Below are 25813 nucleotides of genomic sequence, written 5' to 3'. Positions count from 1 at the left end.
CCAGTGAAAGATTGCTGTATCTACGCCACTGATTGTCCGAGACAATAGACAGCTGACAATAGAGAATAATGTCTCCCAGCCAGCAAAGCTACCCTACTTCTGACGGTGGGTGTGAAAAATAGCTTCAGACAGGGCCTCTTTTGTCCCTCTCACACACTTCCTGCCCTGTTCTGTCCCAGCTAAGCTGACCAGATAAAAGGTGCTTGTCCACACACACACACACACACACACACACACACACACACACACACACACACACACATCTCTCAACGCGCACAGCCAGAAGGCGGGTGACATTGGTCGACGTCTCTGAACACCCAACAGACAGACCCCAGCAGCAGAAAACCCTTCCTATGTGCCGTCTTAGGTTACATTGGCTGTGGTTTGTTCATACAGTAACAGTGGGTAATGGAATTCATTCTGGGAAACCATGGACCCACATAGGCTCTGTCACTACAATCATACTAGTAAGTCCCTCCTTTTACTCCCTTTCTTCACACCACATTTCATTCCTATTCCCTCCCTGCTAAATGTTTCCCTTCAGTGGTATTGTTCATGCTCAATACAGAGCATAGGCCACCTCCCTTCCCCCACCAGTCCAATTCCACAAAATACATTAGACCCCCTCCTCCTCCTCGGACGATTCATTTCAGATGTATGTGGCCGCTGAATTCCTTATATAGCTTCCTCTTTTTAGTCTAGTCAGTCAGACTTCCAGTAACAATGAATCCTGATCAGAATCAGCGGTCATAGGGAAAGTGAACTAAACAAATCAGACTACCATATGGTATTGTAGCTAGCTAACAGCCCCTTGTTATTCAAACTTACTCACTGCCCTCATTCTGCTGGTCCAAACAAGAGAGGGAAACGGTTGTGTTTGGCTAATTGAAGTGGTATGGTACAACAGAAGTCAGATTAAAAGGATGAATGGATCTCAAGAAGGCTATATTTGGTGTGGTAGTAATTGTGTCCCCTGATAGTGGTTGGTCAGACAGTCTTAAAGTATGGTGGTTTATTAGGGCAATGGGAGGTGGAGATGAGGTGTGTGTGTGTAGGGGAGCCAGGAGCTAGGCTCTCTCTCAGTTCTGGCTGATTATGAAAAAGAGAGGGAGGAGATCTGGCCCTGGCGGATTCTGATCATCTAGTTGGCATAGAGCCATTCGCCAGCTACCCTCCCTCAGCCCATGGACAGACTGTTCCACCCACCTGGATGTATCCTGGATCCTACCAGTGTCCAGGGCAACCACAGAAAGGCCCGCACTGGGCACACAGAGCTTTGCATTGAGACCAACCAACCGGGGGGGACCAAACAGCTGCTCTTCACAGGGCACTCAAATAGGCAGTACAGGTAGCCTACCAGTCCCAATCTTCATCGCAAACAATGCTAGATTTAACCACAGCCAGGATGTACAGTAACAATGTTGTAAACATTTTGCCATCACATCCTTTTCCAATGAGCAGCTGACCCCTATGAGAAGCCATCCTCGGCCAGCCACCAGGATTCGTCCCAAACGGCACCCTCTCCCCTATATACTGCACTTCTTTTGATCAGGAGCCGGGGCCCTGGTCAAAATTAGTGCACTATATAGTGAATAGGGTGCCATTTGGGAGGCTGTGAAAGTGTTCCGGAGAGGGTGTTACCATGGAGACAGACTCACCCCTTGTCCTTCATTCCGGTAGGGGTAGGTATCTGGTACAACGGTGTCTGTATGTGGCGTGGGCCCATCCTCCAATTCATTTTATTAATTAAAGCCATACAGATGTTGAATCAATAGAAGGCTACTGAACGGGTGGCCTTCTCGGTCACCCACCCTAGCTACTGAATGGGTGGCCTTCTCGGTCACCCACCCTAGCTACTGAATGGGTGGCCTTCTCGGTCATCCACCCTAGCTACTGAATGGGTGGCCTCCTCGGTCACCCACCCTAGCTACTGAATGGGTGGCCTTCTCTGTCATCCACCCTAGCTACTGAATGGGTGGCCTTCTCGGTCACCCACCCTAGCTACTGAAGTGTGGCCTTCTCAGTCATCCCTCCTAGCTACTGAATGGGTGGCCTTCTCAGTCATCCACCCTAGCTACTGAATGGGTGGCCTTCTCAGTCATCCACCCTAGCTACTGAATGGGTGGCCTTCTCGGTCATCCACCCTAGCTACTGAATGGGTGGCCTTCTCAGTCATCCAGCTAGTTTTTTTTGGTTCCAGACCTGGTAGCTTTCAGTGACTGAAAATGAAAGCTAGACTGACGTGCCACCGCAACTAGGAGAACTTGAGAGGAGATACACACACTGATAACCTCATGGGACCAGAGTCTGCTCTACCTACACCCCTCCCATGAGAGAGAGACAGGCTAAATGGCATATACAATACAAATGAAAGAGAGACAGACAGACAGACAGGAGGGTAGAGGAAGAGAGAGAGAGTAGTTGGGAGAGGGACAATTCTGCTTGGTTGGATGACGGGGGCGCGGGTGTTGTGGATTAAAATGAGGATTGGTGGAGCTATACACTGATACACTGCCTGGGAGACTTGGGACAGTTGTCCGTATGTCCCGCAACACATGCTGTCAGAACAATTCATGGAACTGGGAGGGGAAGTGATTGGAGATAAAAAATAAAAAAATTCTCCACTACTCACAGGTCTCTGTAAACAGAGTACAACCCAAATGGCACCGTATTCTCTACATTAGGGTTCTGACGATACCAGTATCATGACACTCGTTAGTACCGTGGCAAGGAAAGTAAACAAACCATATTTAACAACTTTAAACATCGTTGTCATCTAGAGTCGCATGTATTTATTTTCCAAGCTGTAGCACACTATTCTACATAAAGCAGGTTTTTAAAAGGACCAAATAGCTTGGTCTGCTTCGTGTTTTCATTTTTGGAGTGGAGAAAAAGTGATATTGGTATTGTCAAAGCCCTACTTTGTAGAGTGCACTGCTTCTGACCAGAGCCGGTCAAAAGTAGAACACTATAGAGGGAATAGGGTGCCATTTTGGGACACAGCATGTGTGTGGAGCCTGGGGAGTAACATGGATCAGATGGTTTGATCAAAGTGGTTCTAAAGAGGCCAAATAAGGACTAAAATGGCAGCCTATTCCCTATATGGCGCACTACGTCTGACCAGAGCCCTATGGGCCCCACGAGCCCCTGGTCAAACGTAGTGCCGGGGCACTATTTGAGACATAAGGTGGCATTTGAGAGACACACTATAGCACTGGAATGTGTTTTCAAACAAATTACAAAAATAGGTTATTTCTGAAATTACAATAAAAACTGCACTCTCAGTGGTCAACTGTTTCACACCAGGTTTTAAAAGGATACATTTAATCTTAGTGTAAAAAAAAAAAAACTAAAGAAATTGTTAAAAGCGTGCAAAATAAAAGCTTTTAAAAGTGTAATTCCAAATCCAACTGCAAGCCAAGACCATTTTTTAATCCTGTTTTCCATCTGATTTTTGCCCCCAATCCCTCCTTTTTTCAAAACCTCAATCCACACCCTTTTAAATTCCTTTAAGGCTCTGAAGGGCGAGCAGCTTGGAGCCAAGAAAATCCCCAAGTAACAAACTGACCAGACCTGGCTTCAACTATATTAAATAATTTCAACTATTCTAGCTGGGCTTGATTGAGCTTGCTTGTACTGTGGAAATAAAACAGTTGTATAACAGAGACCCCCTTCCAGCTATCACTGTAGGCAGGCTAAAACGAGCACTAATAATATTTGCAAGATTTCAAATACTATTTGAACCCACGTCCACGGCGTGTTCGCCGCTAGAACCTCCCGAGTTCCTCTGAGTGTTCCAATCCAGCGGCGACCTATCACCACGTTGGCTCATAAATCAGAGCCGACGGTGTGCTGCCCGCAGACACTGGGGATGGGGGCCAGCGCTGGCAGGTTAGCCAAACACACCCCTTGAGAATCCCAAGAGCAGCTAGACACACTGCACCCTCTTCAGAAGGAGTACCCCTGCACAGAGAGTGAGGGGTGTCTCTCAAATGGCACCCTATTCCCCATTTAGTGCACTACTTTTGACCAGGGCCCATATGGGGAAGTACTGCACTATGTAGGGAATGGGCTATCATTTAGGAAACACCCCCCCTTTCTCTGTGGAGTGGTACGACTTCTGCAGAGGACAGACATGCGGGTGGGCTACATACGGGAAGAACCAGTCAGTTACATACCATAGGTACACATTAAGAGAAGGTATAACACAGTATTATTGTGACCCGGAACCTTCCCACCTCTCTGTTGAGGAAGTATTGGCTCATGTCCGCAAATGGTCAGAAACTACGATTGTATAACAACGTGAATACCTACGGTACCTACATAGCGATACATCTAAGAGAAGAGTTTGTCATGTTAAATCATTGTTCTTGTGTAAGAATACATTCCTAATAGTACGCCGGTCATAATTAAGTACAGAATTAAGGACAGAAAATCTGATTATAGTTTGTTTTGCTAAATGAATTTCTATCTCAACGTTCTGTTAAGCTGCACCCTCCTGAACAAACCTCAAACACAAGCTCTCTAAACCTACAGCTACTCAGACGGGGTAGAGAGGGGGGGGAATCAGTGAGAGGAGGAGAGAAGTTAAGTTCAAAGCTATCCTGGCATGAGTGTATAAAATGTATTTGTGTATGTAGTCAATCAGTGTATAAAGTGTGTGTGTGTGTGTGTGTGTGTGAGTGAGAGAGGAGGCAGTTGGTGCTCCTCTCCTTCCCGTCTCAGAGGAGGAACCGTTAAAACTGGATCCCTTTTCACCCCCTAACCTCCCGCTGCACAGAGTGGAAAAACAGCTGTGGGGACACCGCACACTCCTGCTCCTGAACCAATCTCCTGGGACCTTCATGCACATACCCACTCTCACTGTCTCAAAACACACCCACACTCTCACTCACTCTCTCAAAACACACCCACTTTTTAGCATGAGTCCTACAGTAGTACCTCTATGGTTTGAAGAACCGCAAATGAGGCAGAAACGTACAGTAGCTGGAAAAAAAACACACATTCCCTTTCCCTAACGGCAAACTATTCAGTGAGTAGGGGGTCATTCACAGAGAGTGCTTAGGTGGCAAGAAGTTTTGATGAAATAACGGTCTAAGTGGCCTGATCTTGTGTACACAGTTCACCAAGCTTATCAGGGCTTGGAAATGCCACATCTCTAATCAACATGACTGGCAATCAGGCATTGTGAGCAGATTCTGTAAAAACAACATTAAGGCCCTGTCTCTCTCCCCGTCTCCACCGAGAAAACGAAGGACCTGTGTTTAAAGTGGAATGTGCCTACTCTCTAGCTACATATTTGACATGTTAGCTTAACCAGTAACCAGGAAGAGGTCAATCCATTTGACAAAATAACCACACCGCTGGTTCCTCTCTGCTCCAGACTGACTGGACAACCAACGGTATGGACTAAGTTGTCCAATGACGCATGAGTGCGTCATTGCAGGTGTCCCAAATGGCATCCTATGCCCTATGTAGTGCACTACTTTTCATAGGGCTCCGGTCAAAAGTAGTGCACTATATAGGGAATAGAGTACCATTTGGGGCGAAGATATTGCTTTTCGACAGTTGATGGTAAAAGTTGAATCCAGAAATAACAGATCCCTTTAGCACATTGAATGAGTGACTGTCATACTGTTCATTATCCTCCAAACATATTTCAATAAACTTGACCACAACCGTTTTTATTATGTCATTAAAAAGTCTTAGTCCATTTTGTGACACTGATTTCAAGGTCCTGAACAGTCAAAGTGATGTTTTTCATGAAATGTGATGATATTTGAAGGAAACCAGATCAAAGTATGAAAAATAACTGTTTCTTCTACACTGATAAAGTTTGATCATAAAGTTACTCTGGTCCCCTCCCCGATGTCAAACACTTGGATCCATTATTAAGGGGACATCAATTTAACACATTTTAATACACCAATGGTAACATATTCTCTTACCTAATTTAAATAAGTAGCACCAACAGAGAAGGCGTGTTTGCAGAGAGGCTAAATAGCTACTCTACTGGTGCCAAAATTTGACTGTAGGGTGTCAGAAAATCTTATTAAAAGTTTACCTTGTTCATCTATGGCAAAGATACTTACACATTTCCCCTTTCATCTGTGTCTGGTGTTAGCTAGTTACTGGCTAGCTAGGGCTTGTCAAGTGAACACAGTGCTGCTGTGAACCACATCACAAGAGACATGCCAAAATGGGGAGATATATTTTTTATTATGTAAACAATGCAATTAAAAAATATATTTTTTAACCCCTTTTTCTCCCCAATTTCATGGTATCCAACTGGAAGTTACAGTCTTGTCTCATCGGTGCAACTCCCGTACGGACGCGGGAGAGGCGAAGGTCGAGAGCCGTGCGTCCTCCGAAACACAACCCAGCCAAGCCGCACTGCTTCTTGACACAATGCCCACTTAACCTGGAAGCCAGCCGCACCAATGTGTCGGAGGAAACACCGTACACCTGGCAACTGTGTCAGCGTGCACTGCGCCCGGTCTGCTAGAGCGCGATGGGACAAGGACATCCCTGCCGGCCAAACCCTCCCCTAACCCGACGTCGCTGGACCAATTGTGCGCCGCCCCATGGGTCTCCCGGTCGTGGCCAGCTGCGACAGAGCCTGGACTCGAACCCAGAATCTCTAGTGGCACAGCTAGCACTATTATGTCGTGCCTTAGACCACTGCGCCACTCGGGAGGCCTAATTGATGCAATTTCAATGTTGTTTGAGTTGCTTTGTGTCTCACAAAATTTGCTTGAGATGATTTCACTGCAACACTGCTAACTGCATCCAAGTTGCTTGACATAAGCGTTTCAAAGAGCTGTCAGTCAAGGCGAGCTCATGAATATAAGCTCCCCGCCCACTCAGCCCGCCTTTTCAAACTTCCTGGTAGTTATCCATGAGAGAATGACTTTTCAGAATGACTGTTCAGGATCTTTAATAAAAAACATCTGAATACATCGGCTCTAAATGTATACAAACAAAAAGATGTCAGCGGACGCTATAACTTCAAGTCTTTATGTACATCGATGTGCAAACGTCGCCATGTAGAGTAGTCAGACTTTCTTATAACGAGTCTGGTCACAGGTACCCTTTTCACACTACCGTGCTGAACAAAACCAAACTGTTGTCACATTGTCCTTTTCAGGTAGGTTGCAGCAACCATGGCGCAAGCCATATCAGTACAGCTTGGTTTGGCTCTGATCGGTTATTTGCAGTTGTGTGAAAAGCAATTGGACAAGTCCTCACAAGTCCATTCTTTACGGCCATGTAGCCACTGTTACCCATAGACCCAGAACTCACCAGTGACCTCTAGTGGGGCTGTACTGCATGGCCGCTCTCTAGCTCTTCACCTCACTGTTCTTTAGAGACTCCAGCAGGCCCTTTATCCTCTCGCTGGCCGGCTCCCTCTTCCTCTTCTTACGACCTTTAACCCCGGCCACCTGGGAGACCGAGGGCATGAGGAGCGCTGCCAGGCCCCAGGGGGCGTTGTTTCCGGTAGCGCTGCCGCTGTGCGGTACGTTGAACTCCCGCTGCTGCAGCATCCAGGCGCTCTCCCGACACAGCGCCACGAAGCGCTCCAGCTGCGTTCCGTTAACATTCTTACTGACGTTCAGCGCGGGCTCAAAGGGGTTCTGGATGTGCAATGGGGACATCTCGGGTTTGTTTTGCTCCCTGCCCTGTGAGACAGAGAGAAAGAAAGAGAAAGTAAGAGATTGAACGAGAGCAAGCGAGAGAAGGAGAAAGCGTGAGATGGAGAGAGAGAAAAAGAGAGAAAAAGTAAGAGGGAACGAGATGGTGAAAGTGAGAAAGAGCTGTCAAAACACCAACTGGTCTTTATACACGGTCCATCTATCTTATTGGTCACGCTGGTGAGGTCAGGTGTTTTGTGGCTGTTGTTATCTATGCCACATGGGCCCAGATAGAATGGATAGGGCTGGTCTGAGTCTGGCACACCTCTCCTCTTCCCAGGCCAGGCTAACACGTGGATGTGTCCGCGTTCTAATTGGCTCCCTATTCCCTATATAGTGCCCTACAATTGACCAGGGCCCATAGCGCTCTGGTCAAAAGTGGTGCACTATGTAGGGAATACGATGCCATCTGGGACACAGCCAGTGTCAGCTTAGCTATGAGGAACGAGCCTGGGGGCAGCACCAGCAGGGTAGACACAGATTCACCACGCCTCATCTATCATACCACTGACCCTCTCTGACACCATCACTAGGCTGGTCCTAGATCTGTTTCTGCCATCTTGCTAAGTCCTTGTCACGCATGACAGCAAGGCTACACCATTGCTGCTTTGGATAATGTGTCTGTGGCATGGGGATAGGGTGCCATTCGGGACGTAAGCAGAGCCCTCCAAGGTTCTATGCACGCAACCTACCCACCTGGGTTCAAATAGCGTTGGTTTTCTTTCAAAAGCTTTAGCTGCTGCCCGATCGAGCTTGCCTGACGAAATGGAACCAATGGAATAGTCACAAAGGTGCAACACTCCAGTCTGGCTCAGTCTGAACCACACAAGGTATTCGACACTAAACAAGTACTGTTTGAATTCAGGTCAAACATGGCCTGCAAAACATCTAACTCCTATCTAAGCCTGGGGTTGTAACAAATAAATAAAAAAGGCTGACTGGATAGACGGCGAGAGAAAGAGACTCCAGCTCCATTGGATGGAAGGATTGATGACCATGGAGCATAAAGCCATCAGTCAGAGAGAGAAGTGGAGCAGGTAGAGAAGAGGGGGGAGAGATGGTAGGTAGAGGGAGACAGGAGAGAGACAGCACACAGTAAAGATGATTGATGGTGGTTTCTCAACTACTGAAAGGCAATGGCCCCCAAGCTTCCTACAGGCCTTCCTTCATTACGTCAATCCTGACCCTGGGACATGCACACGACTGACCCCAGGTTAACGTCTTTACTACACTATATCTTTAGACTAAGGAGGAGCGACAATGAAAATGAGCAACCAAGCAAAAAAACTAACTGGGTAAATGGTATCCAAATGAACAGGCGTCTATGACTGAATAAACACGTTGTGTGTTTTTGCTTACTGAGCGTGAAGAACTAGAGGTTGGGTTCATATAGAGATGGGTGGAGGAGGAGCAGTCATCAATCACACAGTCCTCGGACGGCTGTAGTCTTAGCAGGTACCGAGGGACGTCAGTGTGATGTTGGTGTGTGATCGACAAACAACACTTTACGACTACTAGCTTCCCTCAGAGCTGGCCATTTATAAACTATGGCAATTAGGCACAGGGGTGAAAGAGTCTGTGTAGAGCTAAAAGAAAGAGGTAATTTCTGTTTAAAGCTTTCAGTGAAGCACTGTCCCCTTATGTCTAAGGATGAATGGAGAAACAGAATGACTTGCTAGTTGACGCAGATTAAAACAAAAATGTTGTGTGTGTGCACGCACATGCTTTATACTTAAAAAATATATATAATTGAACCTTTATTTAATTAGGCAAGTCAGTTAAGAATAAATTCTTATTTACAATGACGGCCTACACCGGCCAAAACCAGACGATGCTTAGGCCAGTTTGTGCGCCGCCCTATGGGAGTCCCAATCACGGACGGATGTGATGCAGCCTGGATTCGAACCAGGGATCATTGTAAACCTGCCACACACACACACACACACACACACACACACAATACATTTATTAAACATAAGAATGAGTGTGAGTCGTCACAACCCGGCTCGTGGAAAGTGACAGAGCTCTTCTAGGACCAGGGCACAAATAATAATAAGAATCAATAATTTTGCTCTTTATTTAGCCATCTTACATATAAAACTATTTGATCATTGAAAATTGTGAATAACCACAGGTTATAACTCTGCAATGTTGGTTTGTATTGGAGTGAGTCTCTGTCTGAAATAATTTTACACACACAGCCTGTACCTGTATTTAGTGTTCATGCTAGTGAGGGCTGAGAATCCACTCTCACATAGGTTAATGGTTGTAAAGGGCATCAGTGTCTTAACAGCGTGATTTGCCAAGGCAGGAAACTCTGAGCGCAGTCCAATCCAGAAATCTGGCAGTTGCTTCTGATTAAATTCAATATTCACAGAACCGCTTGTTGTAATTTCGATGAGGCTCTCATGTTCAGATATCGGTAAGTGGACTGGAGGCAGCGCATGAAAGGGATAACGAATCCAGTTGTTTGTGTCATTCGTTTTGGGAATGTACCTGAGCAATTGTGCACCCAACTCACTCAGGTGCTTCGCAATATCAGACTTGACAATGTCCGTAAGCTTGAGTTCATTTCCACACAAAAAATAATACAATGATGGAAAGACCTGTGTGTTGTCCTTGTTAATGCAAACAGAAGAGAGCTCCAACTTCATAATCATGGCCTCAATTTTGTCTCGCACATTGAATATACGCTACCGGTATAAAGTTTTTGAACACCTATCCATTCAAGGGTTTTTCATTATTTGTACTATTTTCAACATTTTAGAATAATAGTGAAGACATTAAAACTATGAAATAACACATATGGAATCATGTAGTAACCAAAAAAGTGTTAAACATATTTAAATATACACTGCTCAAAAAAATAAAAGGAACACTTAAACAACACAATGTAACTCCAAGTCAATCACACTTCTGTGAAATCAAACTGTCCACTTAGGAAGCAACACTGATTGACAATACATTTCACATGCTGTTGTGCAAATGGAATAGACAACAGGTGGAAATTATAGGCAATTAGCAAGACACCCCCAATAAAGGAGTGGTTCTGCAGGTGGTAACCACAGACCACTTCTCAGTTCCTATGCTTCCTGGCTGATGTTTTGGTCACTTTTGAATGCTGGCGGTGCTTTCACTCCAGTGGTAGCATGAGACGGAGTCTACAACCCACACAAGTGGCTCAGGTAGTGCAGCTCATCCAGGATGGCACATCAATGCGAGCTGTGGCAAGAAGATTTGCTGTGTCTGTTAGCGTAGTGTGCAGAGCATGGAGGCGCTACCAGGAGACAGGCCAGTACATCAGGAGACGTGGAGGAGGCCGTAGGAGGGCAACAACCCAGCAGCATTACCGCTACCTCCGCCTTTGTGCAAGGAGGAGCAGGAGGAGCACTGCCAGAGCCCTGCAAAATGACCTCCAGCAGACCATAAATGTGCATGTGTCTGCTCAAACTGTCAGAAACAGACTCCATGAGGGTGGTATGAGGGCCCGACGTCCACAGGTGGGGGTTGTGCTTACAGCCCAACACCGTGCAGGACGTTTGGCATTTGCCAGAGAGCACCAAGATTGGCAAATTCGCCACTGGTGCCCTGTGCTCTTCACAGATGAAAGCAGGTTTACACTGAGCACATGTGACAGACGTGACAGAGTCTGGAGACGCAGTGGAGAACGTTCTGCTGCCTGCAACGTTCTCCAGCATGACCGGTTTGGCGGTGGGTCAGTCATGGTGTGGGGTGGCATTTCTTTGGGGGGCCGCACAGCCCTCCATGTGCTCGCCAGAGGTAGCCTGACTGCCATTAGGTACCGAGATGAGATCCTCAGACCCCTTGTGAGACCATATGCTGGTGCGGTTGGCCCTGGGTTCCTCCTAATGCAAGACAATGCTAGACCTCATGTGGCTGGAGTGTGTCAGCAGTTCCTGCAAGAGGAAGGCGTTGATGCTATGGACTGGCCCGCCCATTCCCCAGACCTGAATCCAATTGAGCACATCTGGGACATCATGTCTCGCTCCACCAACGCCACGTTGCACCACAGACTGTACAGGAGTTGGAGGATGCTTTAGTCCAGGTCTGGGAGGAGATCCCTCAGGAGACCATCCGCCACCTCATCAGAAGCAGGCTCAGGCGTTGTAGGGAGGTCATACAGGCACATGGAGGCCACACACACTACCGAGCCTAACTTGTTTTAAGGACATTACATCAAAGTTGGATCAGCCCGTAGTGTGGTTTTCCACTTTAATTTTGAGTGTCACTCCAAATCCAGACCTCCATGGGTTGATAAATTTGATTTCCATTGATATTTGTGTGATTTTGTTGTCAGCCCATTCAACTATGTAAAGAAAAAAGTTTTAATAAGAATATTTCATTCATTCAGATCTAGGATGTGTTATTTTAGTGTTCCCTTTATTTCTTTGAGCAGTGTATTTTATATTTGAGAATCTTCAAATAGCCACCCTTTGCCTTGATGACAGCTTTGCACACTCTTGGCATTCTCTCAACCAGCTTCACCTGGAATGTTTTTCCAACAGTCTTGAAGGAGTTCCCACATATGCTGAGCACTTGTTGGCTGCTTGTCCTTCACTCTGCAGCCCGACTCATCCCAAACCATCTCAATTTGGTTGAGGTTGGGTGATTGTGGAGGCCAGGTCATCTGATGCAACACTCCATCACTCTCCTTGGTAAAATAGCCCTTACACAGCCTGAAGGTGTGTTGGGTCATTGTCCTGTTGAAAAACAAATGATAAGGGCAAAGCAGATGGGATGGTGTAACGCTGCAGAATGCTGTGTTGGTATGATGGTTAAGTGTGCCTTGAATTCTAAATAAATCACAAGCAGTGTCACCAGCAAAGCACCCCCACACCATAACACCACCTTCTCATTTTTTTAAAACTCCAGACCAAAAGGACAAATATTCACTGGTTTAATGTTCATTGCTCGGGTCTCTTCTTATTGGTGTCCTTTAGTAGTGGTTTCTTTGCAGCAATTTGACCATGAAGGCCTGATTCACCCAGTCTCTTCTGAACAGTTGATGTTGAGATGTGTCTAACTTGAACTCTGGAAGAATTTATTTGGGCTGAAATTTCTGAGGCTGGTAACTCTAATGAACTTCTCCTCTGCAGCAGAGGTAACTCTGGGTCTTCCATTCCTGTGGCGGTCCTCATGAGAGCCAGTTTCATCATAGCGCTTGATGGTTTTTGCGACTACACTTGAAGAAACTTTCAAAGTTCTTGACATTTTCTGTATTGACTGACCTTCATGTCTTAAAGTAATGGACTGTCATTTCTCTTTGCTTATCTGAGCTGTCCTTGCCATATAATGGACTTGGTCTTTTACCAAATAGGGCTATCTTCTGTATACCCCCCTACCTTGTCACAACACAACTGATTGGCTCAAACGCATTAAGAAGGCCAGAAATTCCACAAATTACCAGGCACGCCTGGTAATTGAAATTCATTCCAGGTGACTACCTCATGAAGCTGGTTGAGAGAATGCCAAGAGTGTGCAAAGCGTGGCTATTTGAAGACACAAATATAATATATATTTTGATTTGTTTAGTTTAACACTTATGGTTACTACATGATTCCATATGTGTTATTCATATGTTATGTGTTATTCATATTCGTTGTGATGTCTTCACTCTCATTCTACAATGTAGAAAATAGTAAAAAATTCAAATTAAAAAATAAATTAAAAAAAACCTTGAATGAGTAGGTGTTCTAAAACTTGACTGGTAGTGTAGTTCCGGAGAGTCATTCAGGCGAGAAAAATCCCCCAGATAGGCCAGTCGTGTGACAAACTCATCATGCAAGCGGTCAGACAAGTGAAAATGATGGTCAGTAAAGAAAACAAACTAATCTCTCAATTAAAAAAAAAAACATGTCAATACTTTGCCCCTTGATAACCAGCGCACTTCTGTATGTTGTAAAAGCGTTACATGGTCACTGCCCAAATCATAGCATAACATAGAAAATACACGAGCGTTCAGGGGCTTTGCTTTAACAAAGTTAACCATTTTCACTGTAGTGTCCAAAACGTCTTCCAAGCTGTTGGCAGCAAGAGCCTCTCGGTGGATGCAGTAAAGTGCCCAAGTGAAGTCGGGAGCAACTGCTTGCACGCACGTTACCACTCCAATATGTCTCCCTGTCATGGCATTGGTACCAACACATCTTGACCATCAGAGTCCATTTCATTTCACAAAGCTGTCCAGTACTTTAAAATATCCTCTCACGTTGTCCTGGTTTCCAGAAGAGGATGTCTTCCTTAATTGACCCCCCATAAACGTAACGGACATATACCAGGAGCTGAGCCAGGCCCGCCACGTCTATTGACTCATCCAGCTGTAATGCATAGAATTCACTGGCTTGTATGTGAAGCAGTAACTGTTTCAAAACATGTCATGTCCCTGATGCGTCGTGAAACTGTTGTTTGATGGAGGCATTGTCTGTATAGTTTTTTTGGCCTTTTCCTCCATTTGATCTCAGCTATATTTGTGGCAGCAGGAAGTCCTCCACAATAGTATGGGGGTTGCATGTCCTAGCCACTCGGTATATACAGTGCCTTGCGAAAGTATTCGGCCCCTTTGAACTTTGCGACCTTTTGCCACATTTCAGGCTTCAAACATAAAGATATAAAACTGTATTGTTTTGTGAAGAATCAACAACAAGTGGGACACAATCATGAAGTGGAACGACATTTATTGGATATTTCAAACTTTTTTAACAAATCAAAAACTGAAAAATTGGACGTGCAAAATTATTCAGCCCCCTTAAGTTAATACTTTGTAGCGCCACCTTTTGCTGCGATTACAGCTGTAAGTCGCTTGGGGTATGTCTCTATCAGTTTTGCACATCGAGAGACTGAATTTTTTTCCCATTCCTCCTTGCAAAACAGCTCGAGCTCAGTGAGGTTGGATGGAGAGCATTTGTGAACAGCAGTTTTCAGTTCTTTCCACAGATTCTCAATTGGATTCAGGTCTGGACTTTGACTTGGCCATTCTAACACCTGGATATGTTTATTTTTGAACCATTCCATTGTAGATTTTGCTTTATGTTTTGGATCATTGTCTTGTTGGAAGACAAATCTCCGTCCCAGTCTCAGGTCTTTTGCAGACTCCATCAGGCTTTCTTCCAGAATGGTCCTGTATTTGGCTCCATCCATCTTCCCATCAATTCTAACCATCTTCCCTGTCCCTGCTGAAGAAAAGCAGGCCCAAACCATGATGCTGCCACCACCATGTTTGACAGTGGGGATGGTGTGTTCAGCTGTGTTGCTTTTACACCAAACATAACGTTTTGCATTGTTGCCAAAAAGTTCAATTTTGGTTTCATCTGACCAGAGCACCTTCTTCCACATGTTTGGTGTGTCTCCCAGGTGGCTTGTGGCAAACTTTAAACAACACTTTTTATGGATATCTTTAAGAAATGGCTTTCTTCTTGCCACTCTTCCATAAAGGCCAGATTTGTGCAATATACGACTGATTGTTGTCCTATGGACAGAGTCTCCCACCTCAGCTGTAGATCTCTGCAGTTCATCCAGAGTGATCATGGGCCTCTTGGCTGCATCTCTGATCAGTCTTCTCCTTGTATGAGCTGAAAGTTTAGAGGGACGGCCAGGTCTTGGTAGATTTGCAGTGGTCTGATACTCCTTCCATTTCAATATTATCGCTTGCACAGTGCTCCTTGGGATGTTTAAAGCTTGGGAAATCTTTTTGTATCCAAATCCGGCTTTAAACTTCTTCACAACAGTATCTCGGACCTGCCTGGTGTGTTCCTTGTTCTTCATGATGCTCTCTGCGCTTTTAACGGACCTCTGAGACTATCACAGTGCAGGTGCATTTATACGGAGACTTGATTACACACAGGTGGATTGTATTTATCATCATTAGTCATTTAGGTCAACATTGGATCATTCAGAGATCCTCACTGAACTTCTGGAAAGTTTGCTGCACTGAAAGTAAAGGGGCTGAATAATTTTGCACGCCCAATTTTTCAGTTTTTGATTTGTTAAAAAAGTTTTAAATATCCAATAAATGTCGTTCCACTTCATGATTGTGTCCCACTTGTTGATTCTTCACAAAAAAATACAGTTTTATATCTTTATGTTTGAAGCCTGAAATGTGGCAAAAGGTCGCAAAGTTCAAGGGGGCCGAATACTTTCGCAAGGCACTGTATATATAATTTTTTGTTTTAAAATGTGAATCACATTTTTATTTGGCGTACCCCCGACTGCATTGCTCGTACCCCTGGGGTTTGGGAATACCCGATTTAGACCATACACAGGTCATAAAGTTTAAACCGGTGCGCTGGTTATATAAAATAATAATAATAACAATTTAAAAAAAGAGTATATGGCGAAGACGCGCTAGACATGTTTCTCTCCACTAATGCGCACTGACTCCCGCCAATTAGTGCGCATTCATTGTTTGTCTGTGTGTTACCTTTCTGATATTGATCGACATGCGGTTGAACGCGAAGGTTCCATAGAACTCAAAGAACTCCTGCAGCAGTTGCTCTGAAAGGAAATACAAAAGAGTATGTTAAGAAATACCACATTCATACGGATGAAGAAACCTGTTTCCATGTGGAAATAAAATACAAAATAATCACATTTATGCTATGGGCCCACCTAATGTCTCTGTGTTGTCTTGCAGTCGTATTTTTGTGAAGTCGCTGACAAATGTGCAGTCGTTTCCCTCGATGACACTCTTCTCTAGAGGGCCTTGTAGAAAAGGGTGGGGTGGGGGAGCATAAGGTAAATGATAAGGTATATACCACAAGGTAAGACCCACTACACACAAGGTAAATGACACATTACACATGCAGGGCCTTGTATAAGAGAAAGGGGAAAGCTTAAATGACATACAATATAGTAGATGTCTAGGACCGGAATTGGGCAGTCTGAACAAGACAAAGATTAGGTCCCCATAAAATCTGTTTTATTATTTGCCTGATTCTGTTTTTCCCCCAAATTCAGTTCTCTCCATTTTGTTTTTCCAGGTTTTAGGTCTCAAAATCAAACTTTAATAGAAAACAACAAAAGTGGATGTTCTAAGTCCAGAACAATGCTTAACCCTATACATTCATACCTGTATACAGGTTGAAAATGGCTGATTTGGGCACCAATAAGCATTGGAACGAAGTGGCTGTAAAGTAACATCTTATCAGTGGAGGCTCCACAGAGGAGGAAGGGGAGGACCATCCTCCTCAGTGAATTTTATAAATATAATGAAACATTTAAAAACGTTATCATTTTTAGATAAAACTATATTAAAACACTGTTTTGCGATGAAGGTCTACAGTAGCCTCAGCAGCACTCTGTACGGTAGCAACATAGCGTAGCCGGAGGACAGCTACCTTCTGAGCCCATCTGGGTACATTGACTTCAATACAAAACCTAGAAGGCTCCTGGTTCTCACCCTCTTCCATAGACTTGCACTGTAATTATGACAACTTCCGGAAGATGTCCTCCGACCTAATAGAGCTATTGCAGTATGAACTGGCATGTTGTCCACCAAATCAAAGGATCAGAGAATTGATCTAGTACTGAAAGCATAAGCTACAGCTAGCTAGCACCACAGTGCATAAAATGTGATGAGTAGTTGACTCAAAAGAGAGAAAGACAATAGTTGGAAAAGTTTTCAACAAATTAATTTCTTCCAAAATTAAGCAAGAGAGCTAGTCACATTTTGTAGTACATATATACAGTACCAGTCAAAAGTTTGGACAGCTACTCATTCAAGGATTGCTTTATTTTTTACATTGTAGAATACTAGTGAAGACATCAAAAACTATGAAATTACACATATGGAATCATGTAGTAACCAAAAAAAGTGTGAAATAAAAATATATTTTAAATTTGAGATTCTTCAAAGTAGCCACCCTTTGCCTTGATGACAGCTTTCCACACTCTTTGCACCTACACCCCATTTTCCAGGAATATTCTTATGTTACTGAATGTATCCAGAGTATTTTCGGATTTTGTTGTCAACAAATGCGGTGAAAATAACAGTAAATGTAAAATACACATTTAAAATCAACAGTGTAATGTTCGTATTCAGTCATCAACTGTCATGCACTCACCTTTTGTCTAATACATTTCCCCATTATCGCCAAACTGTTCGCTTTCAATTGCTACCATGGTTATGCATATGCTTTTTATATTTCTTCTGAAAGAAACAGTTTAATTAAGCCCTATCGATATAAACCAATTCACATGAGTCTAAAGGAGACCACTGAGTTCTGTGGAAAATCTAAGAAATTTAGTGCACAGCAGCAAAAACAACACAGAGTTACACCTGGGATAAGCAAACGTACAGTTAATAACAATAGAAAGAACTGCCAAATGCCAAACTGCCAAATCTTAACGGAAAATGTTGTAGTTGGGGATGGACCAGTCGTGATGGATCAGCAGGGCTCCGCGTCGGCAATAAAGGGTCCAGGCCAATTGGCAAAAGTATTGTTGCCCACAAAATTAGCAGGTATACCTCTTCGGCTAGCCGGGAGATGGGCCTAGCTCGAGGCTAGCTCAAACCTAACAGGTGCTTGCTTCGGGACAGAGGCGTTAGCCAGCAGTAGCTAGTCAGTTGCAGCTAGCTAGCTAAGATGATCCGGTGTAATGGCCCAGAGCTTGCGGCAGGAATCCGGTGATGTGGTGGAGAAAAGCAGTCCGATATGCTCTGGGTTGATATCACGCTGTGCAGACTGGCAGGTATTGACCGAGCTAAAGCTGGCTGGTGTCTGATCTAAAAAGGAGAAGACCGCTAGCCGTGGATAACAGTGACTACTAGCTAGTTAGCTGGCTAGCTTCTGATGGAGGTTCCGGTTATAACGTATAAAAATAGCAGATCAGTACCACATTGGGTGAGGCGGGTTGCAGGAAAGTATATTTAGATCGTCGGTGGAAAGTGAGATTAAAAATATGTACGAATAAAAAACACGAAACCGACTCTTTACATGGGACAAGACAAACACACGTCCGACTGCTACGTCATCTTGGATTAACGTCTGGATTACGTTATTCCCTCCACAACGCAGATTTTTACAGAGCCTTAAAAGATTAATGTTGTCACTCAGAAAACTGACAGGCAAAGAGTGGGATGGATAGAGAGCAAAAAAGGAGGATAAGATGTCAAAGAGAGCAATTACAAACGAGAGAAAGAAGAGGGAAAACAGAAAAAAAAATTCTGATCAAGCTTGGCTCTCCATCAGAGCCGTGGTACCAATCTTCTTGACCATGTCAGCTGAGGGTCAGAGGAGAGGCTGGTGGTGTGTATGAATTAGCTGTGCGTGATTAAATAGATGCCCAATGCTGGGAGGGTCTTGGCCCCTGCCAGAGTGATGGGGCCTTTAAGCACTATGTGATGCTGCCTGAGATAGTGTCTCTGTCTAGGCTAAGGTGGATGGAGGGAGGGAGGAATGCAATTATCTGACAGCCAAGGTGACAAGGGAAGCAGGAGTGTGAGCATCACTGCACTACACCAACACAGATATTTGTTGACAACAAGGCTCAACAATCAATCAATTGCTTGAAATGAAATAAATAATAATTTAATAACCCAATTGGCACTCGCTCAGTGGTCCATTGCTCCCCGCTGAATGTCAATTTCTACCTTTCTGAATACAACTAGGAAGTGTAACAATGCAGAACTACAGACTACTATTTGCTAGCTCTTTTGGAGGTGAGGTACCGATAGTATTGATTGTTAAATTGTCCACAGTGCTCCATTGTAAGATACCTGCTAGTTCCTTGAGGTGGTCCAGGGTGGGTAGGATAGGAATAGTTCTCCTCTGGAGGAAGAATAGGACCATGACAGTGAGAGAGAAGTTTGAGATCCAGGCTCCAGGTATGCTGCTGGTGATACTGTGGGCCCGAGCCCAGCACCGGACACTGAACACCAGGCAACGCACCCGCCGGTCCAGCCCCCCATACAGGTACAGAAGCTCAGAGCTCTTCATCGCTACCCTGTGGACACACAGAATGACAGTTAGGACTACAGTAGTCTCATTAAATGACACACTTAACCCTGTCTGTGCCTTTAAATGGATCTTTCTTAAAATTACTTTCTATCACCATTCCTAATATTAACATTTATAACAGGTATAACATGCTATTTTCGATCTGATATATATTTGTTTGATATGATAGTTTCTGTACAAAACTTCTCAATCTGATGTGAGAAACCATGAAGGTTACAGAAGTTGGTGAGAAGAGAATATGAAAGACAGTGGCACAATATCCTCCAGAGGGCAGCATTTAGCTGAACTTTACAATTCTCACTTAGTACCAAAACATCCCTCTATTTTGAAAGGTTCCGTATGACAAACCATGCATAACCATACCCTTCTATGATTTAACATAAGCATTGAGAAATGCGCTCTACTCTACTCTATTTCCTAATAAACTGAGGCGTGGGTGGGTTTGTTTCTGAACATTAGAAGGTGTGTATGTGGTAGCTTACCTCTCAGGCTAACCACAGTATCCGTCAGACCAAGAGAAGAAGTGAAACAAGCAGTCTCACTTCCATCTCCCTTTTGCACTCTCTCTCTCTAACCCTCCCTGGAGCCCTCTCTCTCCCTCCCTTCCTCATTGGTGCCCACTCTCTCCCTCCCTCCCTCCCTCCCTCATTGGTGCCCTCTCTCTCTCTCTCCCTGGTGCCCCCCCCCCCTCTCTCTCCCCCCTCCCTCATTGGTGTCCTCTCTCTATCATTGGTGCTCTCTCTCTCTCTATCATTGGTGCTCTCTCTCTCTCTATCATTGGTGCTCTCTCTCTCTCTCCCTCGCTCCCTCATTGGTGCCATCTCTCTCTCTCCCCCTCCCTCATTGATGCCCTCTCTCCCCTCCCTCATTGGTGCCCTCTCTCGCCCCCTCCCTCATTGATGCCCTCTCTCCCCCTCCCTCATTGGTGCCCTGTCTCGCCCTCTCTCCCCCTCCCTCATTGGTGCCCTGTCTCTCTTCCCTCCCTCATTGGTGCCCTCTCTCCCCTTCCCTCCCTCATTGGTGCCCTCTCTCGCTCTCTCTCCCCCTCCCTCATTGGTGCCCCCCTCCCTCATTGGTGCCCTGTCTCTCTCCCCCTCCCTCATTGGTGCCCTGTCTCTCTCCCCCTCCCTCATTGGTGCCCTGTCTCTCTCCCCCTCCCTCATTGGTGCCCTGTCTCTCTCCCCCTCCCTCATTGGTGCCCTGTCTCTCCCCCTCCCTCATTGGTGCCCTCTCTCGCCACCTCCCTCATTGGTGCCCTCTCTCGCCACCTCCCTCATTGGTGCCCTCTCTCGCCACCTCCCTCATTGGTGTCGCCACCTCCCTCATTGGTGTCGCCACCTCCCTCATTGGTGCCCCCCCCCTCCCTCATTGGTGCCCTCTCCCTCATTGGTGCCTGACTAGTTTCAGGGCATAAACACAAGCCACCTCTTTTTTATGTTCCCTCTTATCCTCCCCTCTCTCTGGTGCCCAACCAGTTTTGGACTAGCCAGCTTGGAACCAGCATTCAGAGCCGTTTCTAAATAACTTAAGTTTCTGTCTCGTTTGTGCAACACCAGTAGATTAAGGGCAACGAGGAACTAACATGGTAGAGAGTTTCGATGAAGCATGAGAGCTAAATGCCATTTAAAAGGGTGACTAATAGTTATGTGAAAGGGAACTTTAAAGATTAACAATTCAAAATCACACCTAGGCAGGCAGAAATGTGCTTTCATGATTCACAATTGTTTAAAAGGCACTGGTTAAGCATCATAAAAGCTGTTCTAATTTAATCACACTGATGATTAACCATGATGGATGTAAACCAACTTCTGTTTGAGACTGATTAAACCAAAAAAATATGTGTGTGTGTGTGTGTGTGTGTGTGTGTGTGTGTGTTACCTATTGTTAGCCGTGAGGTCACACTGGAACCCTGACGGTTGGTGGGCGAATCGGACTAGGGGACAGCGAGCCTGGAGGATCTTCTGCACCCCGACACAGCCAGGCCCAAACTGGTCTACACACTCCCCGATCACAGACAGGATACTCTGGGTACACGCCCGCTCAGACGCAGACCTCTTTGTCTGGTACTCCAAGGAGAGCCCTGCTTTTGGCTGGGCAGATGGAACATAACATTTTTCATTACTGAAACATAGTGTTAAAATGCATAGGGTTACAGTATTGTGAGTGAAGATGGCAAGCCCAAGGCTGAAAAAAAAATGTATGGACGACATAGACACTAACAATTGTGTGTGCCTGCCCACACAAGGGTTTAATATTTTACCAGAGAATCTATCAATTTTCCTTCCCGAGAAAATTGAAAAAACGTACAAGGCATCCCGTTATTCCCGTTCTGTTGAAACGCATATACTGCCAGCGGGAGAAAAACCTGACAGGATTACACCACTGTTAATGGTGAAATATATACATGAATCTACCATTTTCTTGTTGTATTTGTTGCCATTTAATCAAAGTTCTCTCGAAGTCACCACGCTATTTCGTTGATATAACCTTAAAAAAAAAAAAGTTGGCCGAGCAGGTAAAAAAATGACCATAGGTCTAGTAAACATTACATTTGCTTTAGCCTAACTTTGACGGAAAAATGTCAGACAGCTTGTTGACCCGTCTCTCTCCCCTTGCACCTGGCTATCGGGGGAGTTTGGGAAGGTGATGGCTGTTTTGCCTTCATGATATCCCGCTTGTTGTGGTGACTGTCACAGGGAATTGTCTACCTTAACTGCGTCCAGAGGTCATGTGTAGCCTGCACGTATAGTAAGCAATTACATTTATAGAAGCCATGCAAGAAGCCTAAGGGACGTTTTACAATTTTGTCATTAAGCAGAAGCTCTTATCCAGAGCGACTTAGAGATTGCATTCATCTTAAGATAGCTAGGTGGAACACCCGCATAGAAAGCACATTTTTCCCTCGATAATGTAGCTGTCAGTAGTCAGAGCTGGGAGGGGGGGGGTTCCACCAATGGAGTGCCAGGACAAGGAACAGCTTGGACTGAGCTGAGCCTGAAGGTAGGGTTCCGTAAGTAAGCACCATGGTCTTGCCAGTGGAGTGTGCAGAGAAGCAGAGTGACATGAGAGAACTTGAGAAGGTTGAAAACCAGGCGTGCTGCTGCATTCTGGATAAGTTGTAGGGGTTGGATGGCAAAAGCAGGGAGCCCAGCCAACAGCGAGTTGCAGTAGTCCGGACTGAGCCCTGGGGGACACCAGTAGTGAGAGTACGTGGTGCAGACACAGATTCTCTCCACATCACCTGGTAGGAGCAGCCTGCCAGATAAGATGCAATCCAAGTTTGCAGAGCCTGAGACACCCAGCCCTGAGAGAGTAGAGAGGAGGATCTGATGGTTGAGAAAGTTGATCATAGACAGCACGCTCAAGTGTTTTGGAAAGAAAAGGGATACAGGTCTAGTGTTGGTTTATTGAAGAGATGAGCAACTCGGGCCATTTTGAAGTCAGAGGGGACACAGCCAGTGGTCAGGGATGAGTTGATGAGAGAAGGGAGGAATGGGAGAAGGTCTCCAGAGATGGTCTGGAGAAGAAAGGAGGGGATGGGGTCGAGCGGGCAGGTTGTCAGGCCTCACTAGTTGCAGGATGTCATCTGCTACTGGGGACTTTATGTTGAGTAAATATGGTAGGCTGCTAGCGTTGTGATGACTGGTCTAATGTTTGAATGAAGCCAGAGTTGATAGGCTACGTCGCACGTGCATATTTAGCATTTTTGCATCTCGGCTAAATTGACCTTCTCTCTCTGCATATCATCTCACCAGTTGTGACATATTCAATGGATTCTTTTTTTCTGTGCTGATCTGATGCAACGGGATGGTGGCAAGGTAGGAGAAGCTGTCGCACCCAGCCCTTTCCATTTATGGCGACTTAAGTAAATAGACTTAAGTAAATCACACTGAGCGTTGATGATTGATCATGCAGATAGTAGAGCAGAGAAGGCCTTAGATAAGCCAGACTTAGACTAAAAAAATACCGGTTTCTCAACATTATTTATCTCGGGAAATGAGAATGGGTTTGGGTGGAAAATCTCGGTAACCTGGTTCCCACTTTTAAACCCTACCATACATAGAGAAAAGTGCATCATTTCAATCTAATAAAACCAAGTCAATATTTGCAAGTCAGATTGACTCTCAACATTCACATAGAAGACGGAGCTTTGACAAGCTCTGCAAACTCTCTTTACGCACAAGGGTCTTCTGTTTCTACTGAACAGCCTTGACCACAGGTGAGGAAATGGTGATTTGTAGCATTGTGCACTTCTCTCACTTCCCTAAGATCCTTCTTAGCGGAATGTTTACCCAGTGTGTGTGTGTGTGTGAGGGAGCGCACGAGAGAGAAGCACTGATAAAGGCCTTATGGGGCTTTTCCCCCACACTATAATGTCAATGTAAAAAAAAAAAAAATAGCTACAGGAAGTCCCTCCCGTCTCTTTGAACAAATGTTCTACAGCTCAACAACAGTAAGGGTCTGGTTAACAGGGTTCTTGATGTCCTATCTTACACAAGCTATTGTAATGATAGATGTAAACAAAGACAATCTTATTAAAAATCTTATTAAAAAGGAGAAGGTATGAGGCAGAAAACATGAGACAAATCTCTCTACAGCTGTTTTATGAGGGAAAAAAAAAACCCGAGGTCAAAATTGGCATCTAAGAACCATGACATGTGGTTTCTACATAGTCCTCATCCTCACCCTTTTCAGATTCCTTCCACTGATGCCGTCCAGGTCCAGAAACATGTCTAGGTCACAGCCCAGCTTCCCGAAGCCGTTGACGGAGGAGCCAAAGGGCCGAATGGTGCATTCTGGGAAATATGCAGCAGCTATGTCCTTTAGAAGAGAGCAGACCAGGAAACGCAGGCAGACGTTCTCTTCCGTCAGCTGGTACGTCTCTGTAAGGGAGGAGATTTGTTGGTCTATCTGAGATAAAGAAAGAGAGAACACCAAAACAGTGTTATTATTTGTGTGTTCAATATTAAGCCTGTTATCTGGAGATCCTTGTTAACCAACAATAATAAAGTTGAATATCTTGGAAACAATTAGCACAAAAGCTAACAATACCTATACGTTGTCCCTGAGACATACAGTACCAGTCAAAAATGTGGACAACTACTCATTCAGGGGTTTTTCTTAATTTTTTGGGACTATTTTCTACATTGTCATCAAAGCAAATGCCTGGCTACTAAAGACTGGCTATATAAAATATATTTTGATTTGTTTGTAGTACCACTGTTTTGGTTACTATATGATTCCATATATGTTATTTCATAGTTTTTGATGTCTTCACTTTTATTCTACAATGTAGAAACTTTTGACTGGTACTCTATGTATCTATGCTAATCTTTATTCAGACAGACAACTTCAGTCGTTTAGCTAGTATTTGAAACCAGGTCATGTCGACCTACACTGGCTTCTTTGGAAAGTCTCTGTATGAGGTCGTTAATGTGTATGGTGGTCTGTGGTTGGCACGGAGGGGCGGACTGGTCGTTGGACATGTCCACAGGACCAGCGTTTCTGAGCGAAAGCAGTCTGGACTTGAAAGGCACTGTAGCTTCATGGTTGATACTGGGGATGGCCGTCCCTTCGTGGAGTGATGTGAGGCTCTCCTTGTTGGAAAACTCCACCACAGCATATGTACCCTGGAAGGCCAAACATGAGCACAGTGACAGCACAGTCAGTTATCTTTCACAACCTTTTCAGCATGTTTTTTATTTATTTACTTATTTCTGAGTGTTTATTTGTAGACTCACATCTTAGCACAACTGAAATACTTACGTAGCTTTCATAAAAGAAACATTTGTTGATATCTCCATGTCTGGATAAATAGCTGAGGAACTTTTTCTCGTTGGTTTTGGCCGGGCAGCTGATAAGGACAGATCTCTCTGCCTGCTCTATCTTCTCCTCTTGGACTGTGTAAAAAGATTTGTTTCCATCCTTTGAGTCTAAAACCAAGAAAACAGACATACTTTAGCAAGATGATATCATTTATTTTGGTCTGAAAATCGTAACCCATGTCGAAATCTAGCCATCATTAAATTCTAAAGACAAGGCAAAAACAAAGAGTCACATCATGGCAAGTTAATTTATAACATTCATAGGACGCCAACTACCTTCAGTATGTTCTGGCCGGGGGAGTTTTATTAAAGAACCCTGACGCTC

At 44.8% G+C, this 25813-nt stretch overlaps 1 protein-coding gene across 1 annotated transcript in view; it reads right to left on the bottom strand.

Moving 5' to 3' along the window:
• Window positions 1–5668: 5668 nt before the first annotated feature.
• The window catches only part of mtpap (mitochondrial poly(A) polymerase), a 26214-nt gene continuing 6069 nt past the window's right edge, over window positions 5669–25813 (bottom strand). The window contains exons 2-9 of the mRNA XM_021620616.3: window positions 25430–25596; window positions 25060–25293; window positions 24350–24574; window positions 21542–21753; window positions 19423–19649; window positions 16314–16406; window positions 16126–16199; window positions 5669–7679 (exon numbers count right to left, since the gene is read on the bottom strand). Coding sequence (XP_021476291.3) covers window positions 7341–7679; window positions 16126–16199; window positions 16314–16406; window positions 19423–19649; window positions 21542–21753; window positions 24350–24574; window positions 25060–25293; window positions 25430–25596 — 1571 coding nt within the window. The 3' untranslated portion in view covers window positions 5669–7340. The remainder of the gene's footprint in view (window positions 7680–16125; window positions 16200–16313; window positions 16407–19422; window positions 19650–21541; window positions 21754–24349; window positions 24575–25059; window positions 25294–25429; window positions 25597–25813) is intronic.

Source organism: Oncorhynchus mykiss, chromosome 11 (genome assembly GCF_057628025.1).
Source record: "Oncorhynchus mykiss isolate SJ-2025 chromosome 11, ASM5762802v1, whole genome shotgun sequence".
Lineage (NCBI taxonomy): Eukaryota > Metazoa > Chordata > Actinopteri > Salmoniformes > Salmonidae > Oncorhynchus > Oncorhynchus mykiss.
The sequence above is the reverse complement of the archived record's forward strand: the minus strand, read 5'-3'. Positions and strand labels throughout refer to the sequence as shown.